The 27870-nt window shown below is 41.6% G+C and overlaps 1 protein-coding gene across 1 annotated transcript; it reads left to right on the forward strand.

Annotated features, from left to right (window-relative positions):
• The first annotated feature begins 197 nt into the window (after window positions 1–197).
• RBM44 (RNA binding motif protein 44) lies at window positions 198–27870 on the forward strand. The gene is given in 15 exon segments (XM_047773907.1): window positions 198–281; window positions 2118–3688; window positions 4230–4317; window positions 5975–6131; window positions 6849–7032; window positions 7128–7150; window positions 7283–7367; window positions 9204–9318; window positions 9885–10013; window positions 12185–12264; window positions 12372–12445; window positions 14891–15179; window positions 20735–20880; window positions 21003–21134; window positions 26555–27870. Coding segments are annotated over 15 exon segments (3171 nt in total). The 5' UTR covers window positions 198–208; the 3' UTR covers window positions 26580–27870.

Raw genomic sequence — 27870 nt, forward strand, 5'->3', positions numbered from 1 at the left:
CCTAAACAGTAGTCCTTTATGCAGCTGTCCTATCATGCCTTTTAAAAAAGTCATTCCAGTGCCTTACCAGTTTTGTTCATTAGACCTCTGGTATTAGAGTTCTTGGCTATAACTACTGCTTTGTCAAATTCTTGTTTTTCAAAATATAATGCTAAGTAGAATGATAGTTCCCCACTTATACCTCTTTTAGGGTATACATTCCTGAGAGATGCAGGCCACTGCAGTGGTGAAGACGGCTGCTGGTAAAGGCTACCACACTGATGGAGGAAACGCCCAGAAAGGTGAGGGCCACTCCCGGTGGCTTTATTCTGAGTGGAGAAGCCTGTTCCATGTCATTGGTATTAACGCCACTTGTCTGCAGCTGAACTCATCAGCGTCTCCCTCTGGCTCCCCCACCCCTGCTTTTCCTCTTCATCCTCTACCTTTACTCTGCTTCCTCAAGTCCCTCTTTGGCACTAAGTAGTCCCTTTCGTCTGTGGCACCACGTGGTGACCCTTAGCATCGCCGTAGAAAGCTCTTTAAACAGGTGAGAGCTGACCGAATCCCTTTAACTGACTGGGACCAGCTTTTTTAACTTTCTTGTTTTTATTTTTTGGCTGTACCTGCAGCACATGAAAGTTCCTGGGCCAGGGATCGAACCCAAGCTGCCGCAGTGACACCACCAGAAGACCAGATCCTTCACCTGCTGTACCACAAGGAAACTCTGTGATCAGCTTTTTAAATAAAATAAACTAGAAAATAGCCGAATATATTGGATGTAGTTGGAGTAATTACTCTTTTTAACATTTTTTGCTTCACTTAACCGGACAGATGTATGGAGTGTGTGCTACATCTTGGTATAAAATATGTTTCTGATTGTGTCCTTAGTAAAATAAATGTTTGAAAGCCGCTGTTCTCTCTCTCCCTCACCTACCATTTTCAGGTGACCACCAAGTCTTGCCAGTTGTGGAACGTTTATGCCAGCCTCTTCTCTTCCAGTCCTACCCACATACTCTCGGTCTGCCCGCCCTCGGTCTCCCGCTTCAAACCTTCTTTCTTGCTGTTGCCGGAGGTGTCTAAAACACAATTCCGTTCACCTGGGTACCCTTTTTTAAGATGCTTTCAGTGGTTCTTCATGGCGCGAGAAGAAGAACCAAACTCCTTAACACATCATCAAAGGCCACTTTCTGTTCATAGTTCCTCTCGTTCCCTTAGAGCTATTTCACTGCAGACAAGCTGGCTTACAGTTTCCTAAAAATGCCATGTTTTTTCACACAGCTAACTTTGTACATGCTGTTTAATTTACCTGAAATAACTGTTTTGTTTCAAAAACACTTTTTAAATGTAAAGTTTCCTCTGAAGTCTGCTTCTACTTTCTTAGCACTTAGCTGCTCATCAGTACAACTCCGACAGCCCTCTTCAACTATGTTGCATTTATATGTGGTTTTCTGACCTATGACCCTTACATGAAAGCCACAAGTTACCTGGGTACGACACCCGGGTCTTCTTCCCTTTGTTTCTGCAGGGCCTAAGGCTGGCACTAGGACACTAAGAGGCTGCAGAGAGACTGGCTGCCTTCTAAATAGTAGATGCTCTGCTGTTGAAAGAGTTCAGAAAGAATCTTAGCAACTGTCTTAGCCAGCCAGGGCTGTCACAGCTGACGACCATGGCAGTGGCTTGAACAACAAATAATTAGTTTTTCACCGTTTAAGAAGCAGAAAATCCAAATCGGGGTGCCAGCATGGTCAGGTCTGGTAAAGGCTCTCTTCCTGGCTTGTGGACGGCCGCCGCCTTGCAGTGTCCACACATACAGGGAGAAAGCCAGCTCGCTGGTGTCTCTTTTCTCATAAGTGCACTTATCCCATTTTGAGGGTCCCACCCTCCTGACCTCATCTAGCCTGAATTACCTCCCAAAGGCCCCATCTCCACGTGGGAAGTTAGGGCTTCAACACATACGAATCTTGAGGAGGACACGGTTCCGTCTTCAGCAACAACCATTTAGGGGTATGTGTCATGGCTGAGGTGTAGAAAGTATTCTTAGGTTGGGAAGAGCTCTGGCCAGATCACAGCTAAGGCTTCTTCTATGTTTAAATTCTGTAATGTTGCTGCTAACATGTCTTTCCTTCTTTTTTAAACAGATGAGCCTGCTCGTCCTCAGAGAGGGTATTTGTTGCTGTCTCCCAATGGTAGTAAAGAAGCCCAGCTGACACTTCTCGACGACTGGGACCCCTTAGCATTAGGCAAAAGCGCTAATGACAACGAAATCAGCAGTGTTGGCAAAATAGATTTATTGGCACCGTCTTTAACTGTGAGTCCGGATACTGACGTAGAGAGGGCTCACTCGAAGTCAAGTGAGTTTGAAGATAGTACTGACTATGCTGTCTTGAGTGAAACATACTCAATACATTATTCAGAGTCAAAACTGCAGAAAAGGCTCATTCCTTTAAATTCAGAGTTAGACTCTGAATTGCAAAAAAAAGAGGAGATGTTTTTTGATATTCTGGAACATCAAGGAAATAAGGCTATTGACTTGGAAAGAATCTACAAGAATTCAGATGATGATTATAACGAAACTACTGAAGAGATGCTAAAGCATGATGCAGATGGAGACTCGCAGCAGGAGTATCACAGCGCAGAAGAGCAAGAGTATATAAGTAACCATTTATATTTTGACCAAACAGAGACATTAAACATATCTAATCTGGAAGTTTGGGCATTAAGAAATCCAAGCAATCGAGAAGAAAATCATGTTAAATTGCAAAGTAATTCTGGCATCTCTTTTGATTCAGTTGATACTTATGGACAAGAAGAGTCACCTCATGTCTCCACATTTCGGAATTCCGTTATGTTAAGAGAGTATCAAGCGCCAGAGTGTGGAAAGTGTGAGGAGCAGGAGACAAGTGTAATGTACCACACGGCTTTTGACGGGATGGCACTAAGGAGTAGTCCTCTTGACCACCAGGCATCTCCGTCTGAGAGTGGTTTCTTTAACCCTCAGAAAGCATTAAAAACTAGAGTTTATCCTGGCAAAATGAAATCTCAACTAGCTGAAAGTAAAGATTTTGGTGGAAATTCAGTTGTTGAGAACAGAATGTTACAGCACCTTGAAAATCCAAGCACGTTACCACAGGACAGAGACTTAGAGACACGACTCGTGAAGACGCAGCCCCGTAAAGATTGTCAGACTTCCTGGACCTCTATTTTTGATGATTCAGCAGTTTCCGCCTCTGGGCATTCGCATTGTAAAAGCCTACAAAACACCCCTAACCCAGCTCTAGATTCTTCTGTTAGTCTGCCAAGGTCTGCAAGCAGGGGTAACCAGGCAGTAGAGGAAGGTGGCTGTCCAAAGATGGCCAGTGGCAGTGCTGCACATCAGGCGCGCTCTCACGTCGCAGAAGCACCATGTCCTGAATCCATGACAGATGGGGCACGTTGTACAGTCACGGTTAACCAGACAGTGGATGTTAGCACAGACTTTAGGGCTTGTTTCACAACCAGCAGGGCAACCAATGCAGGATCTTCTGTAGTATCTACCTCAAGCAACACAGAGGTGACAATGATGAGTAAAAAGCGACCTGGCGAATGGCGGAGGGAGAGACGGAGAAGCGTGGCTTGTGATGCAGATGCCCAGACGGCAGTGGCAAAAGGATCTTTGGGGAAATCTCTCTCGGTTGGGAGTTTAAAACCTAATGGAAATTTCCTAAATGAGGTAAAACTAGGATGGTTAGTGATAAAAATATATTTGGCTTTATAAAGAGGTGCTGCATGCTATGTAAATATTTTTTTTTCTTTTTTTTTTTTTTTAGGGCCGCACTTGCAGCATATGGAGGTTCCCAGGCTAGGGGTGGAATCGGAGCTGTAGCCGCCGGCCTACACCACAGCCACAGCAACGCCAGATCAGAGCCGCATCTTCAACCTACACCACAGCTCACAGCAACCCACTGAGCGAGGCCAGGGATTAAACCCGCAACCTCACGGTTCCTAGTCGGATGTGGTTCTGCTGCGCCGTGGCAGGAACTCCTTCTCTGTAAGTGTTTTGGTTTATTATATCAAGGCCTGCTGCGGCTTTTGTGGAGGATGCTGGATGAAGGGAAGAGGTGAGCAGATTGCTACCACTTCTGTTCTCTGGGGCAGCTGTTGCCACAAAGTCAACCGAAAGTTGGATTTTACATCCTGCCAGTTTGAAACTCTACATGCAGTATGTATTGTTTGTCGTATATGTCTAATTTGATTTTAAATCATGTTTTCAGGATTCCTTGGAAGTAAGGAAAGCATTTGATATCACAGACTTAAGCAAACATTCTGAAAGGTAAGTCAGATGTATCAGCTTGCAAATACGTATGAGGAAATAAGATCGTTTTTTGCCTTTTGTGTAGGGTATTTAACCATAGAGAATAATAGCTAAGAGAGAGTTTAAGAGATTGTCTGCTTTAGCAATTTGCCTTCAGACAAGTATGTATTAGGACAATATAGAGGGTTAAAGCTTTTCACTTACTCGGGTTTCGCTCTGAATAATTCCTTCAGAAAAACTCAAGGCATCTTTATTGATTCAAGCCAAACCCATACTGATTTGATTACTTCATTTTCTGTCATTTGGTCCTCTGTAGAACAAAACAAAATAGCAGCTTCGGAAAACATCATATATATGAAGAACTAAACGGCTACTTTCACTGGGATAGTTTTATCTTGATTTTAATTTGTTGTATGATTTACTTTGCATCCGCGGAGAGCTAGGAGAAGAGAAAGGGAGAAGTCTCCAAGAAGCCAAATTAATTTTCATGCTCTGAGGGAGTTCCCGTCGTGGTGCAGCCGAAACGAATCGACTAGGAACCATGGGGTTTCAGGTTCGATCCCTGGCCTCGATCATTGGGTTAAGGATCTGGCGTTGCCGCGAGCTGTGGTGTAGGTCGCAGATGTGGCTCAGATCCTGTGTTGCTTGGCTGTGGTGTAGGCCAGCAGCTGTAGCTCCGATTAGACCCCTAGCCTGGGAACCTTTTGCAGCCCTAAGAAGAAAAAAAAAAAAAAATTCATGCTCTGAGGTCATTTGCTTTTTCCTCCATTCATCATTTATTCTTCTAATGAATTTAATCTGGTATCCAGTTCTATAAAATTAAATTAAAAAGTTGGTTTCCAGAGGCAGAAGTATTGAGAACAGTTAGAAGTGGCAGCTAGTAGCAAGGGAAAAATTTTTAACCAAGAACTATTAACATTCAAAAACATAATGAGTTTGGAGATTTTTGATATAATAACAGCAAAATATTTGCTTATAATATGTGAGCGTTATTATTATTAAGAAAAATGTAGGAGTTCCCATCGTGGCTCAGCGGTAACGAACCTGACTAGGATCCATGAGGATCCGGGTTCAATCCCTAGCTTGCTCAGTAGGTTAAGGATCTGGTGTTGCCGTGAGCTGTTGTGTAGGTCAAAGACGTGGCTCAGATCCTACATGGCTGTGGCTGTGGTGTAGGCCAGCAGCTGTAGCTCTGATTTGACCCCTAACCTGGGAACTTCCATAAGCCGCAGGTGTGGCTGTGAAAAGACAAAAAGAAAAAGAAAAAAGAAACATGTAGAAAAAAGTAAATTATGTCTATTTTAAATAGATAGCATTTAGAAATACTATCCTCCAGAATGTTTATAACTTGTAAAAATGTTGGCCAGTGCTTGATTTAGGTTGAAAATATATTGATTCTGGACAAATAAGTTAGTACTTTACTTTAGAATCCTTTTCTTAGTAAAACAAAGTATGAATTTGAGAATTGTTTACTCTCTTCTGAAAAGAATATATTTAGCTTTGACTCTTGACATCCTTGTTTTCTGCAGCTATAATGTGTTTCTACAGCCTTTCCATCTTTAGTAAAAAATTGTTTTAAACTTGAAAGAGAAATGTAAGACATTTAAAATCTGTTTCTGAAGGCATGTCATTAACATCCAAAAATAATTGGAATCTTACCTAATTCAATTTTTTTATTTCAAAGGGAACCTCAACTTACTAAAGAGGCGGAGAAGACTTTGCCATCAAAGTGCTGTGAGCAGATAATGCAGAGAGCTGTCCAAGCGGAGTCGCACCTTTTAAATGTTCACTATCAGATGTGTCATCAGCATTGCAGTGACATTTACAAACTCCTCATGGATAATAGGGAAGTATTAGATAGGTGATTGTTCGGGTTTGTTTGCTTGTTATCTGCTTTTTTATTGAGATAGAATTGATTTACAATATTATATGTTTCAGGTGTATGTCATAGTAATTCACAGTTTTTAAAGGTTAGACTCCATTTATAGTTATAGGTAATTGTTCATTTTAAATCTGTATCTTCCTAGAAATTTATCACTAATTTTACATTTATTCTAGAAAATTTCTTTAGTTTTCCCTTTTGAAGGGAGAAATGAAGGCTAGATTACAACTGGGTTAACTGGCCTGGGGGTAATGGGCTTTAAAAAGTAGAACACCCTAGTTTCATGGAGAGAGAGCAGCACGTGTTGAGACGATGGATGGATCCGGTGAACTATAGATGGTGTTTTCTTCAGGAAGTCCGAGTGTGGGTGAAGTCCGTTGGAGGGTTTTTCACGCCATTCGACCCCATTCTCTCTGTCCCGTGTGTGTGCTGAGGGTTGCTGGTTCTGCCCCGGGAAAAACTCGTCTGCTGTCGTTCATCTTCTTTTACTAAACATTTAAAAGAAGTTTTAGGGATCTCGTCGAGTTAGAATAAAGTGTGTAATTCGATGTTCATTCATCTTCTTTTACTAAACATTTAAAAGAAGAAGTTTTAGGGATCGCGTCGAGTTAGAATAAAGTGTGTAATTCGATACTCGTTTTAAATGGATGGCTTAGGCCTAAGTAATTTCGTTTTGTAACCTTAACTTTCAAACAGGAGCTTATCGAGTAATTCTACCAAGAAGGAGTTAGGATCAGCCCTGCGGTCAGTTTTGGGAGATTTGAAAGTTAGGTATGTGAACTTGAAAGAAAAGATAAACAAGGGTGTACCTCTAGAAGAGCTGCCGCCACTGTCACTGGAGTCAAAATTGCTGTCGGCCTTCTCCACCTTTGCTTCCAGGGTACGTATGTATGGCTTAGGAATAAAATTTTTACTTCATTTAGATGGAAAACATTTTCAGCTGAAAGCTTTTTCTTCCCTTCTCTCTTTTTCTAGTTAATGAAAAAAGAATCACATGTGTAAGTTATGTTTTCACCTAATTTAGAATTCACTAGTTTTTAAAAATTGCTAAATTCAGTTACCTTTGTGTTCTGTCTTGGTCCTTACTCAGAACATTGACAGATTATGTAATGAAATGTTTATCTGTTTAGCTTTTCAGGAGACGATTCTGAACGAGATCATCAAAGTACACATGATGTTGATGTTTCTTCGAGTCTAAAAACAGCACACTCTCAAGTGAGGATTTTTTTACTTGCTTCATCACGTGTAAATCTTTAATTTTGTGGCTTACACAAAGTAAACTATAATTTTTAGGCGTTCTCACATCCTTTTCACTCAGTTGGCTCATTTTGTGCACTGCCATTTGAGGGATGTAACTGATTAGAAGGAACGTGCTGTTCTGGTCAAACAGGTGTCAGTAGTATGTGTTGGATAAGGTGACCGTATAATTTATCATCAAATCAGGAGGCCTTTGGGGATGAAAGGCAGTGACGTTCATAATTCACCATGACAACTGGTATAAACCTTGACTGACTCTGGAGTTCCCGTTGTGGCGCAGTGGTGAACGAATCCGACTAGGAACCATGAGGTTGCGGGTTCGGTCCTTGGCCTTGCTCAGTGGGTTAAGGATCTGGCATGGCCGTGAGCTGTGGTGTAGGTTGCAGACGCAGCTCGGATCCCGCGTTGCTGTGGCTGTGGTGCAGGCTGGTGACTACAGCTCCGATTGGACCCCTAGCCTGGGAACCTCCATATGCCACGGGAGCGGCCCAAGAAATAGCAAAAAAAAAAAAAGACAAAAAAAATAATAAGATGCATCCCAAAGACAAAAGTGAAATAAATACTTGATTGGTTTATATTCCTTTCTATTAAGATAAATGATTAAAAGTAAATTACTTTAGAGCTCCTGTTGTGGCACAGCAGTAAAGAACCCAACTAGTATCCATGAGGACGCAGGTTCAATCCCTGCCCCCACTGAATGGGTTAAGGCTCCAGTGTTGCCATAAGCTGTGATGTAGGTCACAGATGTGGCTCAGATCTGGCGTTGCTGTAGCTGTGGCATAGGCTGCAGTTGTCATTCAGCCCCCAGCCTGGGAACTTCCATATGCTGTGGGTGCAGCACTTAAAAAAAAAAAAAAAAAAGGAAAGAAAAAAAAGTGCTTTAGCAACTTATTCTGTTGTCCTACCCTTTAAAAAAATGGACGTCTCAGTTATCCACAAAGAATTAACAGGTTTAAAATCAGATCTTTATGTTTTCAGATTTCTTAGTTTGCTTAAACAACTTATCCATTTAATGATATAATGTTCTGGGGGGTTATTTTTTTCATTATTGTAAAGGTAGCAGTGTGTAACCTGATTATTTGGGCAGAACAATAAATATTTTTTGAAGTGCAGGATGTAGTCTAACGTTTTTATAACCTTAATTTTGGTTCTAAAACAGTACCTACTTTAAATTAAGATTAGATTTTAATCCTGCCTCATTGAGTTAACAAGTTATGCCTGAAAACCAATGTAGTATAGGGTAGTGTTTCTAAATTTCAACTACTTATGTACCTGAATTTTTTGTAGCCATTTCATAGTCACAATTTTTCATAGCCATAATTACATGTAGTGTTATTTTCTTTGTATTTTTTAAATGATTCTTCTTTTAAAAAATCTATGTGTAAGGAGTAACTTATTATTGCATATGAGAAAGAAATATTCCCCAAAAATAAAAGACCTACATAAAAACACATTCCATTAAATTTATAGTTATTACATGTTAATGTGAAAAATACTTCTGTGTGTACCCCCAAAATCACCCCAAGTCCTTGCAATGTGTGTATGACCCACTGGGCCAGAGAATGGCCGTGTTAGCAGATCGTGCCCCAGCGGCCAGCTCAGGTCCTCATCCTCTCTGTGGGGCAGACACAAGCAGCGGCTTGCTTAGGTTCCCTTGGCTCATCTGCAGGCTTGGGCTGATAACGATGTCGCCTCCGGGGTTTGGTTTGGAGGGTAGGTAACGCCGGCGGTAAGGAGAGTGCAGCACCCGTAGTCCCTCGTGATTAGCGTTGCGTTTGTTGTCTGAATCCTCAGGCTTCTGTGTCGTCTGACGGCGGTTGTCCTGAACAAGACGTGGCACCCACGGAGGCCGTGCTGCAACGTGCTGATACAGATGCAGGCCTCAGTCGGCTAAGACTTGAGGGTGAAGGTGAGGCTAAAGATGTTTGTCTTGTGTCCTCCCCAGAAAACAGATAAGATTTAACGTAGCTCTCGTGCCCGTGGCTTTTAATTCTCTGGGTGGCATCATCCCGATGGCGAGTGTTGGTGTGACAGCGACTTGATACCGTGAAGCTTATTTAACATATCCGATAATGCCAGGCAGTAACACCGACTTTGTTCTTCGGGTTCATGTTTTCCGGTTTGAAAATTCTTTCTTCTGTCCTGTTTGTATCTCTGTAAATTTGGGGGGGGGGTGTTTGTTTTGTTTTGTCCTCAATGAAAAGAGATTTTGATCATTCCAAAAAGATCATTAATTCAGTTTTTAATGAAATAAAGAGCTGCAGCACTGCTTAAACTTTTAAAAAATGTTTACTGTTATTCTGTCTACAAAGATAATGTATTCTTCAATAACGAATCATTTAAAGAGATAAAGGCTTTTAATAAGATAGGAATCAGTGTTTATGAATGTAAAACTGGGAAGCAAATCACTCAGATAACTTCTCAGGGCTAAACATTATATACATAATTTATTGCTAAATGTGAGCAATTTCTCAGACAGCAGAAATTACAGAGAAATAAGTGAAGACTGGTTTGATGCTAAAGAGAACCTGACCGGAGCTGACTTCCCAAGAGAGCAGGAAAGTCAGATAGAACAAGACATCGGGGACCCGGCGTCTACACAAGGTTGGTTCTTAACACCCAATCACTCAGGTGTGAAATAGTGCTCACCTTCTTCTCTGGTATTTGGGGGGATTGCACTGCTTTAATATTTATTTCTGTCTGTGTCTTGGCTTTATAAATGTGAAAAATGAGGAAATTGGCCATTTAGATGTCAGTTTCTTTAAAAGAGTAAATCAGTTTAAATGTCCATTTCTCTTTCAGAAAATTATCTGCTTGTAGCTTAAACCCATTCTGCCACTCTCTCTCCCGGCCCTGATCCAGCGTCAGGACTCCCTCGGGTGTTCCTCTCTGTCTAGGGGTGGGGTGCGTGGTGCACAGAGAGAGCTGCTCGGTTTCCATCAGGCACCCAGGATTGCCTGTCTGATTTGCATGAGGGCTGAAAACTGCTCTCTCTCCCTTTCGTTAGTCTGTTTCAGAAATGTTTGCATCTTTAGAGAGTACTTAATTGCTTGCAATAGTTGGAATTTCCTCTAGTATCTGTGGGTTTTGCCTTTCTGACATGGCTAATGATATGCTGTCTTCCCCTAGGTTTTCTATATATTTCTATGGAATTTTCTTTTATTTGACATAATAGCAATAGTTTTATTGTTTTTTTCCTGTTTAAGATGTTTAAACAAAATATAAAAGTAGAAGAAAATTAAAATTATCTGAAGCATCTCCTACTGTGGTAACCACTACTTATATTATCATTCTTTTACGTGTTTCTTTATGCATGTATTTAATACGCATGGTACAGTTTAAAATAAATGGCATTATATCATCTTTCCTTGCATTATTTTTCTCCATATCACGTATCAGATACTGTGTATTTTGCTTACTCGCTTTATTGACTGTTTTCTCCCACTCAGAATATTAGCTCAGTGAGTTTAGAGATTTTTTTTATGCCTTGTTCACGGCCCGTCCCCGGCGCCAGGTACCGTTCTCAGCCACGAGGTATTTCGTAGCTGTTTTGAGCTGGTGGAAGGTCCTGCGGTGATGGGAGAATGTTTATCTCCTGCCGCTTAGTCGTGGTCTTTTTCTTCTCTGTTGTAGTTCCTGCGCCTTCCTCACCTCAATGTAGACATACACATTTTCAAGATAACTAGTTTTACCATTTTCTCTGTACAGTGTGTTACGAACCAAGGAGACTAGCAAGTTAAATACAGTAGCTTAATGAAGGACCCTAGAGACGAAGGGTCCTGCCTAAACTTCAGCCGCACCGCTTGCTGGGTTTGTGAGCCAACTTGGCAGACCTCAGTGCCCACCTCTGGGAAGTAGGAGTGGCTGCAGCGGCTGCTTCACAGGCGGCTGGGCGGCACAGGAGGTGACGCAGGTGAAGAGTCAGCGCGTTGCCCGAGTGGGGGACGCACTCAGCTCGTGTTAGGCTGCCGTTATTAGTAGTATTAAATGAAAAGGAAAACTTACAAATACCCTGCTCTGTAAACATTATAAAGCATAAATACAAGCTACTCCTAAGAACTTACTCATCAAATGTTGTGCGCCGCCTCTGTGCCGGGTGTAGGTTTTGAAAGAATCTCAATTCACTAAATCCTTTTTGATTTCGTACCAGGTTTGCCTCAGAAAAAGAGACTCTGAAGATACAGTCTGAGAATTCTGAAATTTTAATCAAATGAGAGAAAACACAAACCTAACATTTGTGGTTTCTAAAATAGTGCCAACTAAATCAAGATACTTACTGCCCACTGTTTCCTTATATGCCATTGCCATTGTTACCACAAGCGCTGTGCCTGCTGTTATTTTTGTCTAATTTAAAGGTTTTTTGGTGTGATGTTTCCCAGCAAAGAAATTTATGTAAAGAGAACCCTCACCAGCATCAGCACAGCAGAGCGGGGATCCCGTGTGCTTCCAGCACCTTCCCAGGACCAGAGGCAAATGGAAGACACTGTTGTTGAGCGATGATGTAACTGATTACTCTGTGTGGGTGTCACTGATCAGCTTTTGAGCCAGAGATTAAATATCAACCGGTCCAACCTCTTTGTTAAGTCTTTGGTGAGATGAAAAGCCCAGAAATCTGGAAACCACATCCAGGCTCTTGTGCAGATGTTTGCTAATAACTTCATAGTAATCCGCATCATATAAAAACTGAAACCTGTGACAGTTTTCACTTTTCCTCTTTAAACTGTTGATGCACTAGTGCTCATCCTCTGTTGTATGTTCTGTTTATCTCCAAGCAGAGAGGAAGAGTGCTGAAGCCTTACCGAGAGACGAAGGTTACTTGGTGCATGTTGGTGGTCTCTGCCCCTCCTTGTCTGAGGTATGCCAGGATTTATGTTTTTGAGCTTTATTTTCAAATCTCTTAATTGCTCATATTTTGATTATTTGTTGGTTTTCTACCTTTCACAAACCTTTATTTTCTTTTAGGCTGACTTAAGGTCTCATTTCCAGAAATACGAAATTTCTGACATTTCAATTTACGATTCTTCTCCTAATTACAGGTATGTTTCCCAAATTCAATAGTACATTTACCAGTGTCTGCAGTGTGCCATAGCTTCTAAGCAGGTCTGCTGTGTATTAATATCACTCATGGTGGTGATTAAGCCAGGAGCCATTCCCAGAAGGGTTTCCCAGCCTAGTAGAGAGATGCACATTGACAGATAGACAGACAGATGCAATAATTAATTGGTGCTGTTCTTTTTTTTTTTTTTTAGGGCTGCACCCATGGCATGTGGAGGTTCCCAGGCTAGGGGTGGAATCACAGCTGTAGCTGCTGGCCTACACCGCAGCCGCAGCAACACCAGATCCAAACCACGTCTGCGACCTACACTACAGCCAGATCCTTAACCCACTGATCGAGGCCACAAATCGAACCTGGGTCCTCATGGATACTAGTCAGATTCATTTCCACTGAGCCACGACGGGAATGCCTACTGGTGCTGTTCTTAATCAAATCTTTCTTTCATTATACTTTTTAACTTGCTGTTGATGAGATGTAAGTGAGTTACTGGTTTTTCTGCAGTTATCTTGTTTTGTACTAGTTCACGGGAGACAGTAGAGTCATTCATTAAGGGAATGAGCTCTACAGCTAGATGGCTTGGGTTCACCTCTCAGCTCTGTCAGTAACTTGATGAATTAATTTGACAAGTTACTTAACCTTTCTGTATCTCAGGCTCTTCCTCTATGGAGTGAGGAAAGTAATAGTACCTACATAGCATTGCTGTGAAACTATTACGAGTTAAACAACTAAACCCATAGGAATGAAAACTGGCATGTAGCAGGTACTCAGAAAAGTACATATAATTTTGTTATTTGTTATTTTAATTACTTTTTAGGTGATGCTTCTTTTCTAGGTAGATTGCTATATCGTCTACATGTAGTCATTTATAATATGTATGTTGCTGCCTTCTGTTTTGTGACATTATCAGAAATTCACAAATGTCAAATAATGTGATAGCTAAATGGAAATCCTCTACTGTTTCATCACAAAATATGGTAGCTTGTTATATCAGATGTGAAAATATTTATTAAGTATCCAGAGTTCCTGGTGTGGCTCAGCGGGTTAAGAATCCAACTGGTATCCATGAGGATGTGGGTTCGATCCCTGGCCTTGCTCAGTGGGTTAAGAATTCAGCATTGCCATGAGCCATGGTATAGGTCACAGATGTGGCTCGGATCTGGCATCGCTGTGGCTGTGGTGTAGGCCAGCAGCTGCAGCTTCAGCTCAACCCCTAGCCTGGGAACGTCCATATGCCGCAGATGTGGCCATAGAAAGCAAAAAAATTAAAAAAGGGATCTTATTTGTAGTTAGGGTTGAAATTTATTTAAAATGAGTGTTGAATTTTGTCTTAAATAGATTCACTTAAGATCCTTTGCCTTTTTTGACCTATTGATATGTTAATATATTCCATTATATTAAAGTAGTGTTGTAACCCTAGAATTACTCCATGTGAAAGATTCTTTTAGTGTCTGTCGAATCCTCTGAAAAAAATAAACTTTGTTACTTTGAGTATTACTTTGAAGTATAAGGACATTCTCTTATATATTCTGCTAAATGTTTTTAAATATTTCTTTTCACATTTAAACTTCCAGTGTATCTGGAGGTTATGTGAGTGGATAGGGATTAATTTTAATTTTTTTGGTGTGGATAACCGGTTGTCCCAAGAACACTGATCTGTGCAACTCTGTCATATATCAGCTTTGCAAATATTTTCCTTTTTTTTTTTCTTTATAGGGCCGAACCTGTGGCATATGGAAACTCCCAGGCTAGGGATCGAATTAGAGTTGCAGTTGCCAGCCTACACCACAGCTGCAGCACAAAGGCATCCGAGCCACATCTGCGACCCACACCACAGCTCGCAGCAACGCTGGAACCCCAGCCCACTGAGCAAGGCCAGGAATCAAACCCATGTCCTCATAGGTATTAGTTGGGTTCATAACTCACTGAGCCACAACAGAAACTCCCTACATTAAATTTTAATGTAAAAATTAATAGGTGATAATTCAGAAGAAATGCTGTCTTTTATTTCCCATCTTTAATTTTTTTATTTAATCATAAATATTCCTCTAATCCCAAGGTAAGTATAGTAACTTTTTTTTAATATTTTATTTTATTTTTATTTGTTGTCCCTTTAGGGCCACATCCACGGCATGTGGAGGTTCCCAGGCTAGGGGTCCAATCGGAGCTACAGATACCAGCCTACACCACAGCTCACAGCAACACCAGATCCTTGACCCACTGAACAAGGCCAGGGATCGAACCCAAGTTCTCATGGATGCTAGTCGAGTTCGTTAACCACTGAGCCACGATGGGAACTCCATAACTTATTTTTAAAAGCAGTTATTCTTGTGAAAGATGTATGCTAGCCAGTAGTTACACAATAAAATTTGAAGCAATTTAAAGTCATTAACAAAAAACCTTATGATTTTCTGCTTTTATATTTTAGATATGCATCTCTTGCTTTAAAAAAAAATGATGATGCAAAGATGGCTGTGAAAGAAATGAATGATATAGAAATAAATGGAAAATCGGTGAATGTTTGGCTTGTCAAAACTCCTGCAGAATGCACATCACCACTTTCCTCCAAAAATGGAAATAAAGTTAGTTTCAATAATCTGGAGAAAAGCATCAGCAAAGAAATCAACTCAGCCTCCTCTCTTTCCAGATTGCCCAGAACTAGGCCAAGGCATCTGGGATCTGAGCAAGACAGTGAGTTTTTCCCTTTTGACCAAAAGGTTAGTTTTCTTGACAGAACCCTTAAATGGTCTTTTGTATGTACCACATTGCAATAAGCAGCTTTGTAGGACAAGTAACTCTAGGGCAGCAGTCCTGAAGTCGGGTAAGAACGTTAATTTGAATGGTTTCTGCCACTGGACCCACCCTAACCTGCTTTCGTACAACTCCAGTTCCTCCCGGAGGAACTACAGATCTGTGCAGACCTAGCTTCAGAGACACTCCTTTCTCACAGGCTCTCTGCCAGTGCTGTGTTGTCCTTTCGGGCCTTTATTCTTGGACAGTATTACTCTGTAAGTAATTAATTACACTTTCATCATTCTTTTTTCCACAGCTAACTTTGTCTCATGATTATTGAAACCATTATATATAGTCTTTACTGAGGTTCTAAACGCCACAGGGAAGGGGATCGAGTCGACTTGCTCACTCTTCTCTCTCCACTGCTCAGCAGAACGCCCGGCATCTCTAGGCGTTCCGCAGGTTTTCTTCACATTTATGCACAGGGAAGTTCTTCTTGTTGCCTTAGAGTTCAGACACAGGCACGTAGGCGTGTGGCCACCGCCACCACCAAGGTGTAGAGCAGTGTCATCATGCCAGAACTCTCATGTGCTCTGCTGTTTTGTTTTTATAAGTTTACCTTTTCCAGAATATCCTGTGAATAAGAATATCATCTAGCCTCATCAGGCTGGCTTCTTTCAATTTAGTGTATTTTCTTACTGAGTTCTGAGAATTTGTTATATTCTGAATATAAATCATTTATCGGATAGATGTGTGATTTGCAAATACTTTTTCCCAGCCTGTACTCTGTCTTTTCATTCTTTTAATAGTGTCATTCTCAGAACAGGAGTTAGGAATTTTGATGAGTTGCAGTTGTGATTTTAATGTCGTATCTAAGAAATCTTTGCATAATAAATGGTCACAAAGATTTTGAGTTATTCTTTATATAATGTGTGAGATGAATTGAGGTGGTTTGTGTTTGTGTTTTTGTTTTGTTTGTGGAATTGTTCAGCATCATTGTTGAAAAGACTATCCTGGAGTTCCTGTTGTGGCTCATTGGGTTAAGAACCTGACTAATATCCATGAGGATGCAAGGTTGATCTCTGGCCTCAGTGGCTTAAGGATCCAGCATTGCTACAAGGCTGCAGCATAGGCTGTGAATGCGGCTCAGATCTGGCGTATCTGTGGCGTCAGCTGTGGCTTCGGTTTGACCCCTAACCTGGGAACTTCCATATGCTGCAGGTGTGGGCCTAAAAAGACCAAAAAAAAAAAAAAAGAAGAAGAAGAAAAGACTCTCCCATCTCTACTGAATTCACCTTTGTCAGAAATCACTTGATCATGTTTGTGTGGCTCTGTTTCTAGACTCTTTTCTGTCAGTCTCTTTGTCAGAGTTTCGGCCAGTGCTGCACTATCTTGACGAGTGCAGCTTTACAGAAGTCGTAGAATCAGGTAGAATCAGGTCTCCAACTTTATTCTTTTTTACAGTTGTTTTGGCTATTCTATTCTCTCTGTCTTTCTGTATAGATTTCATAATTCTGCCTGTCAATATCTATTTAAAAACCTAGCTTGGAATGGGAACTCCAAACTGTACATATTTAAAGTGCACAGATCAATGAGTTTTGACAAATTTATATATCCCATGTCAACTCCATCATTCCAAAAAGTTCCCCAGACCCTTTCTCAAATCCATCTCCCGCCTGTCCAACTCCAGGCCAGCCCTGACCTGCTTTCTGTCGTTGCATGTTAATTTTGTCTTTCCTAGTGTTTTAGAAGTATGGAATCCCAGTTTATATTCTTTTATAATATGTTTGAGATTCATTTATGTCTGTGTATATCAGTAATAATTTCTGTTTTTATTGCTGAGTAGTATTCCATTGTGTGGCTGTATGATGTTTATCTGTTTACTTATTTTTGGAAGTTAGGGTTGTTTCCAGTGTTGGCCTTTTAAGGATAAAGCTGCTATGAACATTGGTGGAAAAAAAAAAGATTAGCAATTCTGGATCAGCACCTTCTCAGTTGTAGTAGAGTCTGTCAGGTTGCCCTCATAGAACATTTTCACTAACCCACACAAGGTGGTCATCCTACTGAAAGTGAGTAAGAATATCTGCTACTCTATGTTAAAATATTTTTTTTTTTTTTGCCAAACCGATAGTGAAAACTGTTATCTCATTGTTTTTGCTATTGGAAGGTATTTGCAACTTTCTGTTTCTATTTTCAATCACTGTAGCATTGACAAACTTTATATTTGTATATTTTTACACAGTTGGTATTATTCCTATCCTATTTATATACTTTTGTGTGTTTTTCTGCTGGAATCTTATTGTACCTTGAAATCTAGCAATAATAAATGGATCTGTAAACCCAAGGGAGTTGGGTTAACCCCCCCCCAAAAAAAATAGAAACCTGTACTTCGATTTTTATGGGAATTATTTTGACTCTACTGATCAGAGAAAAATCTTTTTTTTTTTTTTTTGCCTTTTTAGGGCCACAGCCTTGGCATATGGAGGTTCCTAGGCGAGGGGTCGAATCAGAACTGCAGCTGCCAGCCTACACCACAGCCATAGCAACACAGGATCTGAGCCACATCAGCAACCTACACGGCAGCAGCTCACAGCAACGCCAGATCCTTATAACCCACTGAGCAAGGCTAGGGATTGAACCTGTGTCCTCATGGTTCCTAGTCAGATTCATTTCTGCTGAGCCACAGCAGCAACTCCAGAAAATTCCTTTTTAATAAATGGAGGAAAGAATATATATTTGTTGAATAAATGAATCTAGTTTTTTACTTAATAAGACAAAGGGCTCTCTCCTCCCTATGTTCTTTTTCCCATCCTTTCCTAATTCCTGGAGTGGTCCCACTTCTTTTCTGTACCGTTCGTGACTTCTTGTCTGTTCAGATCTGTCTTTACTTGCAGGCAGGTCCAGTTCTTCCTCCGACAACGTGTTGCACTTTGCCTTCTTTTAAAGTTACCATCCTCATTTGTTGTTTTACTGCCAGACTTCCCAAACAAATAGTTTATACGCAACATCTGGGTTTCTTTGATTGTTTCTCTTCTTCCCCTAATAGTCTAATCTCAGTATCTCGCCTTTTACTTAAGCTGCGCTTTCTGTAGTCACCAGGGACCTTTATCTTGTTCTTTCTCCCCACCTGCCTTCCTTTTGACCGCTTAGTCTGCTTGATGCTGATTGTTCCCTTCTTTCAACTCTTTCCTTTCGTCTCAGTGACATTTCATGTTTAGGATAGGTTTGTGTGTGTTGGTTTTGGTTTTGGTTTTGGTGCGTAACCTCAGTCCGCAATAGGAAGGAAGGAAGCAAAGTATGGTTTGGGCTACGTGGGGCCTCTCTCAGGCAGCACACGTGGTTTCTTGCCTCTGCGTCCCTGTACGCTCCATTCTGCTGCTCTCTGCACACTGGCTTTCTTTTTTTCAGAGCCGCACCCACAGCATATGGAGGTTCCCAGGCTAGGGGTCCAACTGGAGCTACAGCTGCCGGCCTCCACCACAGCCACAGCCACAGCCATAGCCACACAGGATCCGAGCTGTGTCTGCGAACTACGCCATAGCTCGTGGCAGACGCGGCTCGGATCCTGCATTGCTGTGGCTCTGGCGTAGGCCGGCAGCTACAGCTCCGATTAGACCCCCAGCCTGGGAACCTCCATATGCCGAGGGTGCGGCCCAGAAAAGACGAAACAAGAGCAAGAAAAAAGAAAACATTGTCTGCAGTGAGCAGGGTGGTGATGATTAATAGCCACAGATGCATAACCTGGCTTTGCTCCTACTTGCCATGTGACTGGCCAGTTACCTTCCCTCTGTGTCTCAACTGCCTTGGTTTAAAACGGGGGCCTTCCCCTGGGGCGCCTCGGGATTGGCAGTGTCTCTGCAGTGCTGGGGCGGAGGTTCAGGCCCCAGCCCGGCACAGTGGGTTAGCGATCAGGCATTACCACAGCTGCAGCTCAGCTCTGACCCTGGCCCAGGAACTCCATGTGCTGCGGGGCAGCCAACACATTAATTAATTAAATGGTAGGAGTTCCTAACTCACCAGTGTTATGAGCTTTAAATGAGTTTCATACAGAAAATTTCTTGAAACAGTGCCTGACCTGGAGAATGTACTCAGTAAATAGTAGCTATCGTTATGTATTAGTAATTTGACTCTTTCTTGGAAAACTTATCCTCTCTTTGGTTTCAACTATTGCTTAAACTATTGTATCCCAAAATTATTTATTTATTCAACAAACAGCACACCGGCTGTGTGCACCATTGCAGGCACTGGGAAAGCAGCAGACAAAAATCTCTGCTCCTCCAGAGCGTAAAGCTAATGAGGGGATAAGGCAGTAAGTGAATAAAATCGTAATATTCTGATGTGACAGGTCTAATATTTTTACTATCTTGCCTGACTTTTTTATTTATTTATTTATTTATTTATTTTTTGGCTGCACCCATGGCATGTGGAAGTTCCAGGGCCAGGGACTGGCGCATGCCACAGCTATAAGCAGGGCCAGAGCAGTGACAACGCCAGGTCCTTAACCCACTGAGCCACTAGAGAACGCCCTGACTTTTCATCTAGGCTTTCAAGTGTCAGCTCTTCCTTTGTTGAAATTTTGTGGGTTGTGCAGTGACTTTATATAATTTATAGCCTATTGCCTGGTTAATTGTAACTCATTGGTTATTTTAAGTTTGCCTCTTCGGCTGGATCAGAGGTGATACATACGAGATGGAGGCCCCGTTTTATAGCACTGTCCCCACCCCCACCCCGCCCTCCCCACATCCTATTCTGGGCATATAGTTCGTGTTCATTACATACTTGGTAAATAAGATAAAGAAAATGTGATATAAATATGGTATTTATAATTGCCTTGTAGACCAGCCTTTCTCTCAGGTTGGGTGAGGAAATCAACCCCTCACGCCCTAAGCCTAAGCTACCATTGTGTGTAATGAATTAACCTCTCATTCCTGTGCATCTGGAATAGAACTGGTAATGTCCATTAGGGAAAATTGAGAAGATAATTAACATCATTTTCTGTGTTCTGTGGATTAGGTCAGGAATCCGTTTTAAGAAAGGCTTAAACGTAGCCCTTCTACTTTATTGTGTGTTTGGCTTTTTTTAACTATAGGTCCTTAACGCATCTCAAGTAAATCTACTTGGTAGAAAAAAAAATTCCAAATCAAAGTAAATGTCTTAGGAATTTTGATTTTACTATGTGTCATTTTTAAATTTAGAATAAACCACACACACACACACAGAGTTCCCATCGTGGCTCAGCAGAAACGAATCTGACTAGTATCCATGAGGACTCAGGTTTGATCCCTGACCTTGCTTTTAGTGGGTTAAGGATCTGATGTTGCCATGAGCTGTGGTGTAGGTCTCAGATGTGGCTCAGATGTGGTGTCACTGTGGCTGTGGTGTAGGCTGGCAGCTACAGCTCCGATTCAACCCCTAGCCTGGGAATCTCCATATGCCGCGGGTGCGGCCCTAAAATAAAACAAGGAAAAAAAAGAATAAGCTAGATTGTCTCTATATAAATGTTACTGATTTAAAGAAAACTTCTAAAATGTTTATTTAGGGTGTCAAGAAGAATTGTAAACAGATTGAATCTGCTAAATTATTACCTGATACACCTATTCAATTCATACCTCCAAATACATTGAACCTGCGTAGCCTTACCAAGATCATGAAGAGGCTGACTGAACTATATCCAGAAGTTAGCAGGTAACAACAGCAATTATATCGAAACTCTTAAGATGTGTACATGTAGAAAATAACTTAGCCGTATTTAGGGTACGTTACGTTGGAAAGGACCAAAAGCTCATGTGTATTCTCCTTTTGCACAGAGACCGTATTATAGATGCTCTGCAGGAAGTAAGACTAAATCATCGCGGTTTCCTGCACGGCTTATCTATTAGCACTATTGTGGAAATGACTTCTTCTGTTTTGGAAAACTATGCTTCCAAAAGCAGTAAGAGGTAAGTCAGTCCTACCTTTCGTATTTGAATAGTAGTTGAACATTTTAAACTATGAATTCCATTTCTTTTCAAATAAAAATAATATTAAATTTAAAATAATACTATAAAAGCTAAAAACAAACATACTCTATTAGTTAACTATAATGCAAAACCAATTACACCAAAATTGATTGCCTTAAACAGCTTTTATCACCTCCTAGTTTGCAGGTCGGGATTCAGGATTGGCTTGGCTAGGTGGCTTTAGCTTAGGGACACTCATGATGTTGCAGTCGAGATGTTGGCCTGGGCTCTAGTCATTGGGACGCTTGCCTGAGACTAGAAGACCTGCTTGCAAGGCGGCTCATTCCCACAACTGTTGGCAGGAGGCCCCCCGCTACTCATCACGTGGACTTTGCCATAGGGCTGCTTGAGTGTCCTTTTTATCAAGGCATCTGGCTTCTTCAGCGCAGGAGCTATCAGCAGGTGGGGATGGGGGCAGGGCGCAAGATGGAAGCTGCAGTACCTTTTGTGACCCACCCACAAGACACTCCGTCATTGTGCCACATCCTGTCAGACTCGACTCCCTGTGCAGTCCACACCCCACCTCTTAAAGCTGCATCAAAGAGTGTGTGTAGATACTTTTAAATTCCCAAACACACACACCTAGAATCCTTTTTTGTAAAATAATGGATGGGGGCTTGTTTCCAGTTTTGGCTATCTAGGTGATTAAAGCTGACTTTCCAGGGAGAACAGCTAGAAAGCTGAGTAAATAGCAAGACATCTGCTAGAAGGCACTAGAGCGCCATCAGGATACTGCAGACGGCTGGTAAGAGATTAGTCTCAGGGAAATACACCCATTGTGTGGGAGCACTTTCCACTTGGCAGATGGTGCCCTGGGAGTTACAGGGACCCTGCTGATAGCGTTGAAGCCACGGGGGTGGAGCCTTGGTGAACTCTTAGCAGTGGAGCTGGGGTGCCAACAGCCTTTTCTCTAGGAGTAACTTTGAACCAAATCGTTCCTCTGAGGGACTGTAGCTCCGCTTCACATTTTATTGCCTGAATGAGATTGCGGTGATGTAGGGTTGCTGGCTCTGCCGAGCACCTAGAGGAAGTGAAAGAAATGGAAGAAAGTAGTAGCATTTTAGGCCTCAGATTGTTTCTGTCAAAAATGTTGCACATACTGATTATTTTGTAAATAAGGAAACGCCATCAAAGATGACTCATCACAAATGAAACAAGACCACATGCATGAAAATGAGCATGAACCTTAAGTAACAGAGGAGTTCCCATCGTGGCTCCGTGGTTAACGAATCCGACTAGGAACCATGAGGTTGCGGGTTCTATCCCTGGCCTTGCTCAATGGGTTGAGGATCCGGCGTTGCCATGAGCTGTGGTGTAGGTCACAGACGCGGCTCGGATCCTGCATTGCTATGGCTGTGGTGTAGGCTGGCAGTTGCAGCTCCAATTAGACGCCTAGCCTGGGAACCTCCATATGCCAAGGGAGTGGCACTAGAAAAGGCAAAAAAAAAATGAGTAATAGAAATTATCCACAGGGACTCCAGCTATTGAAGGTACCACGTGCTCTTTTAAGCTCCCTAATGAAAACATGGGATCTCACTCCCTCCCCCTGAATCTGGGCTGACCTTTCCATCTTCTTTGACAAGTTGCGCCTTTTTTTTTTTTTTTTGCTTTTTAGGGCCGCACCTGTGGCATATTCCCAGGCTGGGGGTCAAATTGAACTACAGCTGCTGGCCTGCACCACAGCCACAGCAACACGGGATCCAAGCCATGTCTGTGACCTATACTGCACAGCTCCCAGCAACGCCGGATCCTCAACCTGCTGAGCAGGGCCAGGAATCAAACCTGCCTCCTCATGGATACCAGTCGGATTCGTTTCCACTGCTCCACAACGGGAACTCCCAGTTGTACCATTTTCAAGCCTACTCCTTCAGGAGACTTTGCTCACTCTGCTGTCTCGGAAGTTTGCCACAGCCCCGTGAAGCAGTCCAGCGGCCTCTGCTGGAGGACAAGAAACTCCCACCATCCTTCAGCGTCTGCACGGGGTTAGTTCTAGGACCTCCCTGCAGATACCAAAATGTGGAGACACCCAGAAGTTCCGTTCGAGTTCAGTGGATGAAGAACCTGACTAGGATCCATGAGGATGCAGGTTTGCTCCCCGGCCTTGCTCAGTGCATGAAGTATCCAGCACCGCCATGAGCTGAGGCGTAGGACGTGCACGTAACCTGCACACATCCTCCTGTATACTTTAGATCGTCTCTAGATTACTTGTAACATCTAATGCAATTGTAAATACCAATGTGAATAGTTGTAAATACAGTACAAATGCTCCTATAAATAGTTACCAGAGTATAGCAAATTCAGGTTTTGCTTTTTGGAACTTTCTGGAATCTTTTTTCCCCCAAATATTATCAATCCAAGATTAGTTGAATCTACGGATGCAGAACTTGTGGGTATGGAGGACATGGAAGATCGCCAAGGCTTTCCAGCCGACAGCCAGCTGCCCCTCAACTTGTGACAGAATCAGTGTAGATGAGCAGTGCATAGACGCAGGAGTGAGCCCAACCAAGATGAGACGTGTCACCCAAATGAGTCTGGTTCATTGCTAACTGGCAGAATTAGAAGCAAAATAAATGGTCATTGTTTTAAGCCAAGTTTTGAAGGCGATTTGTTACACAGCAAAACTAATTCGATGTGTTATGTTCAAGGAGCAAAAGACAGGATTGAGAATTTTAGTGTAGAACTGGAAATATTTGTTAGATGGAAATTCCATTAATAAAGCACTAGAATAATGTAAGTAACTCAGTTAATAGCTTCTACAGCATATTAAACAAATTCTTTGAAGCAAGACTAAGGTCAGAAAAAATATAAAATGAAGCACAGAGATAAAAGAATGGAAAATGCAAAAGAAAAGGTAAGAGGCAAAGATATGTTGAGAAGGCCTATTTGTGCAACTGGGGTTTTAACCAAAAAAAGAGAAGAGGAAGAAAATAGAGCAGCTAGAGTATTGGAAAAAATTAAATTAAAACATCCAGCCAAAAATGTAGTAAAGCCCTTTCAGATCCTAAGCAGACAAAACTAGACTCAGTTCATGAGAAAAACTGCTTGAATGTGATCCTTGTGACCTCGGTTTGAAAGTCAGAACCATTCACTGCGCCCCAAAGCCTCGAGAATAAGGGGTGTGCAAGAGAAATAAAAGCCTGTGTGCATGTGCGCATGCGCACCCTCAGAAAAACTCAAAAAACCCAAGCTGCAGAGAAAATTTGTAAAGCAGCTAGAAGGAAAGAAATTTCCCTTAAATGCACAATAATTAAACTGACATCTGATTCTCAACAGAAGCCATCAAATAATTCTACCAACCCAGGATTTTATACTCACAAAAAGAAACTTCAAGAATAAATATGAAGTAAATTTATTTACTTATTTATTTATTTATTTATTTCCAGTTTTTTGTATTACTCAAATGAATTTGTCACATCTGTAGTTGTGTAATGATCATAACAATCTGATTTCACAGGATTCCCATCCCACAGCCCAGGCACATCCCCCCACCCCCCTAAACTGTCTCCTCCGGAGACCATAAGCTTTTCAATGTCTGTGAGTCAGCATCTGTTCTGCAAAGAAGTTCGGTCTGTCCTTTTTTCAGATTCCACATGTCAGTGAAGGCACTGGATGTGGGTGTCTCATTGTACGGCTAACTTCACTTAGCATGATAGTTTCTCGGTCCATCCATGTTGCAAAAAATGCTGGTATTTCGTTCTTTTTAATGGCTGAGTAATATTCCGTTGTGTATATGTGCCACATCTTCTGGATCCACTCCTCTGTCGATGGACATTTAGGTGGTTTCCATGTCTTGGCTATTGTAAATAGTGCTGCAATGAACATTGGAAAGTAAATTTATTTTTACTCAACTAAAAATTAAGGTAATTTGTTACTTAGAAGATCCATTGTAGTAAAGAAAATACTAGAGAGTATTCTCTAGGAGGAAGGAAAGTGATTTGAGATGAAAGGTCAGAGAGAGAAGAATTGATGATTAAAATGTCTATGTCAGCTAATACTATTTACAACAAGCATAATAGTGTTTTTAGGGTATAATGAACACATGACAATAGAAGCATCTAAGTTGAAATGAGATCAAGTACTATAACTGTTTTAAGTACCTTATAGTTGGGGGTCCTCCGTGCCTCCCCAAGGGTTAGTGATTCATTTGGGGGACTCACGTGATACAGGATGCAGTTGGACTCATGACTGTGATTTATGGTGAAAGGATAGAAAGCAAAACGAGCAGAGGGAGAAGGCACACAGGGTGGGTTTGGGGAAAATCAGATGTAAGTCTGCCAGAGTCCTCGCCTGGGACACACCTGGTTGCTCCAGCAATACGTTAGGACAGCACATACGAGATGCTGTCCACCAGGAAAGCTCCTCGGAGACTCGGTGCCTGCTTTGTGACTGGGGGCTGAGTCGCATTCGTACCAAAGAAGGAAATCGGCTGTTCAGCGTAAACCACGTTGTTTAGGCCCTCTTGGCCCAGTGAGCCGCTCTTACCTAAAATCTTAAGCTCCTAGACCCCTGGGCCAGTCTTACAAACAGGTCTTTGTATGGGTAGCAGTCATCTCAAGCCTTTTCTACCCATGTACCCGTTGATGTCAGACTCTGATAAATCGAGTTTGGTTGTAATCACTAAAAGAAATTTTTTTAAAGCATACAAAAAATAAAGGTGGACCTCACTTTACCCCATATGCAAAAACGAACTGGAAGTTCCCATTGTGATGCAGCGGAAACAAATCTCACTAGTATCGTGAGGATGTGGGTTCGATCCCTGGCCTCGCTCAGTGGGTTAAGGATCCAGCATTGTCGTGAGCTGTGGTGTAGGTTGCAGATGCAGCTCAGATCCCATGTGGCTGTGGCTGTGGCCTAGGCCAGCAGCTGTGAACTTACATATGCCGCAGGTGTGGCCCTAAAAAGCAAAAAAAGTTAAAATTGAAAAATAAAACAAAAAATCAAAATGGATCAGAGACCTAAACATAAGAGCTAAAACTGTGAAAGTCTTAGAAGAAAACTCAGAGTAAAATCTTCACAGCGTTGGATTTGGCATTGATTTCTTGCATAGGATACCGAAAACATAGACAACAAAAGGAAAGATAAGCTTGAACAAAATTTAAAACTTGGATACATAAAAAGACACTATCAACAATGAAAAGGCAACCCACAGAATAGGAAAATATTTGTAAATCATATATCTGATAAGGGTTAATATCCCTAGTATATATAAAACATATAGAGAATACCTGCAGCCTAACAACAAAGCCAAAATCCCAGTTTAAAAAATGGACAGAGGATGGACTTGAAAATATATTTATGCCAAGAAGATAGGCACATGGCCATTAAGCACATGAACATAGGCCACTGTCATTCCTCATTAGGGAAGTGCGGTGGAAACCTCAGTGAGGTAAGACCTCACGGCCCTGGGGACGGCAGTCATCCCACTGACAACAGAGAAGCGTTGAGGAGGATGTGGGACAAGAGGAAGCACCACGCTGCCGCTGCGGGGACTGCGGGGACGGGAGGCAGTGCGGCCGCTGTGGAGACGGCGTGGCAGTTCCTCGGCTCTTTAAACTAGAGTTATCATGTGGCCCGACAAGTCCACCTCTGAGTGCTTACTGGGTTGAGTGATACGCTTGGCCAAGAGCTGGGACTTAATGGTAAATATATATACTTCTCCTGTCGCATCGTACTCATGTGATAAGTGAATGTAATGACAACGCTTGGTTTAGTGGTCAGTGCACTGATAACTACACTTTTCTGGAATTTTGGATTTAGCCTAACCAGCACATTTTATTGTTGATTCCTTCTTTTCTTGACCCGTAGAATGTCCTTGGAAAGCTGAGTTCCGTCCTACAAAGAATGTTCTACAGCACTTAGGAAAAAGTTGTGGTCACAGCAAGATGGCGGGATTAAATAAGTTTGATAAATGGATTTAGCTGTTTATAATAATCTGCTTGGTATAGCCCTCTCTTTATACCTAGCAACTGTTGTTTCTACACTATAATGATTTTCTCTGTATAAAATAAAAGGATAAAATTTAATACTTATAATCCTTATATTTCAAACTTGCCACTTAGCGACTTGAAGCTGCATATTTTGGACCAGAAACAAAGGTGAGGTCAATTTTTAAAATCTGTGTTAAATCAGTTTTTAAAATATTGACCAAGAAAAGGTTTATTATTATTTCAGTTTTCAAAGTGATTTCCATCCATGAAAACTGTAATTTACCTGAAGTCCTTAGTTCTGGTTTTCAGTTGTCTTAAGGCTCTTACATTGCACGATAGGATTAATAGATAAACTGAATCCTCGTTACACATTTTGGAATACGTGTTTTTTAAGCTTCCAAGGTAATGAAATTGGTGTTGTGATACATTTAGACGTATTTTCCCAGTTTTCACTAGGAAGAAGGAACCCCTTCCAGTGCTTTGGTAAAGTACTTACATGTAGAAGGTCACCCGACTGAGTGCGTTCCTGTTGTGATAAGTTCTGTTAGGTTAGGTTAGAGTGTAAGTTGGAACTCTTTTCAAAACCTACCTCTGTGCTTTATCTGATAACATAAACTTCTGTAATTGCTTTCCTTTAGCATACTGTTTAAAGCTGGAGTTTTACTGCTAATAAGATGAACATTTAATTGTGCATTTTCTTCTTCAGATGTTTAGAGCACTCAATGTTTAGTTGGTATTGTTTTATTAAA

This window comes from Phacochoerus africanus, chromosome 3 (assembly GCF_016906955.1).
Source record: "Phacochoerus africanus isolate WHEZ1 chromosome 3, ROS_Pafr_v1, whole genome shotgun sequence".
Lineage (NCBI taxonomy): Eukaryota > Metazoa > Chordata > Mammalia > Artiodactyla > Suidae > Phacochoerus > Phacochoerus africanus.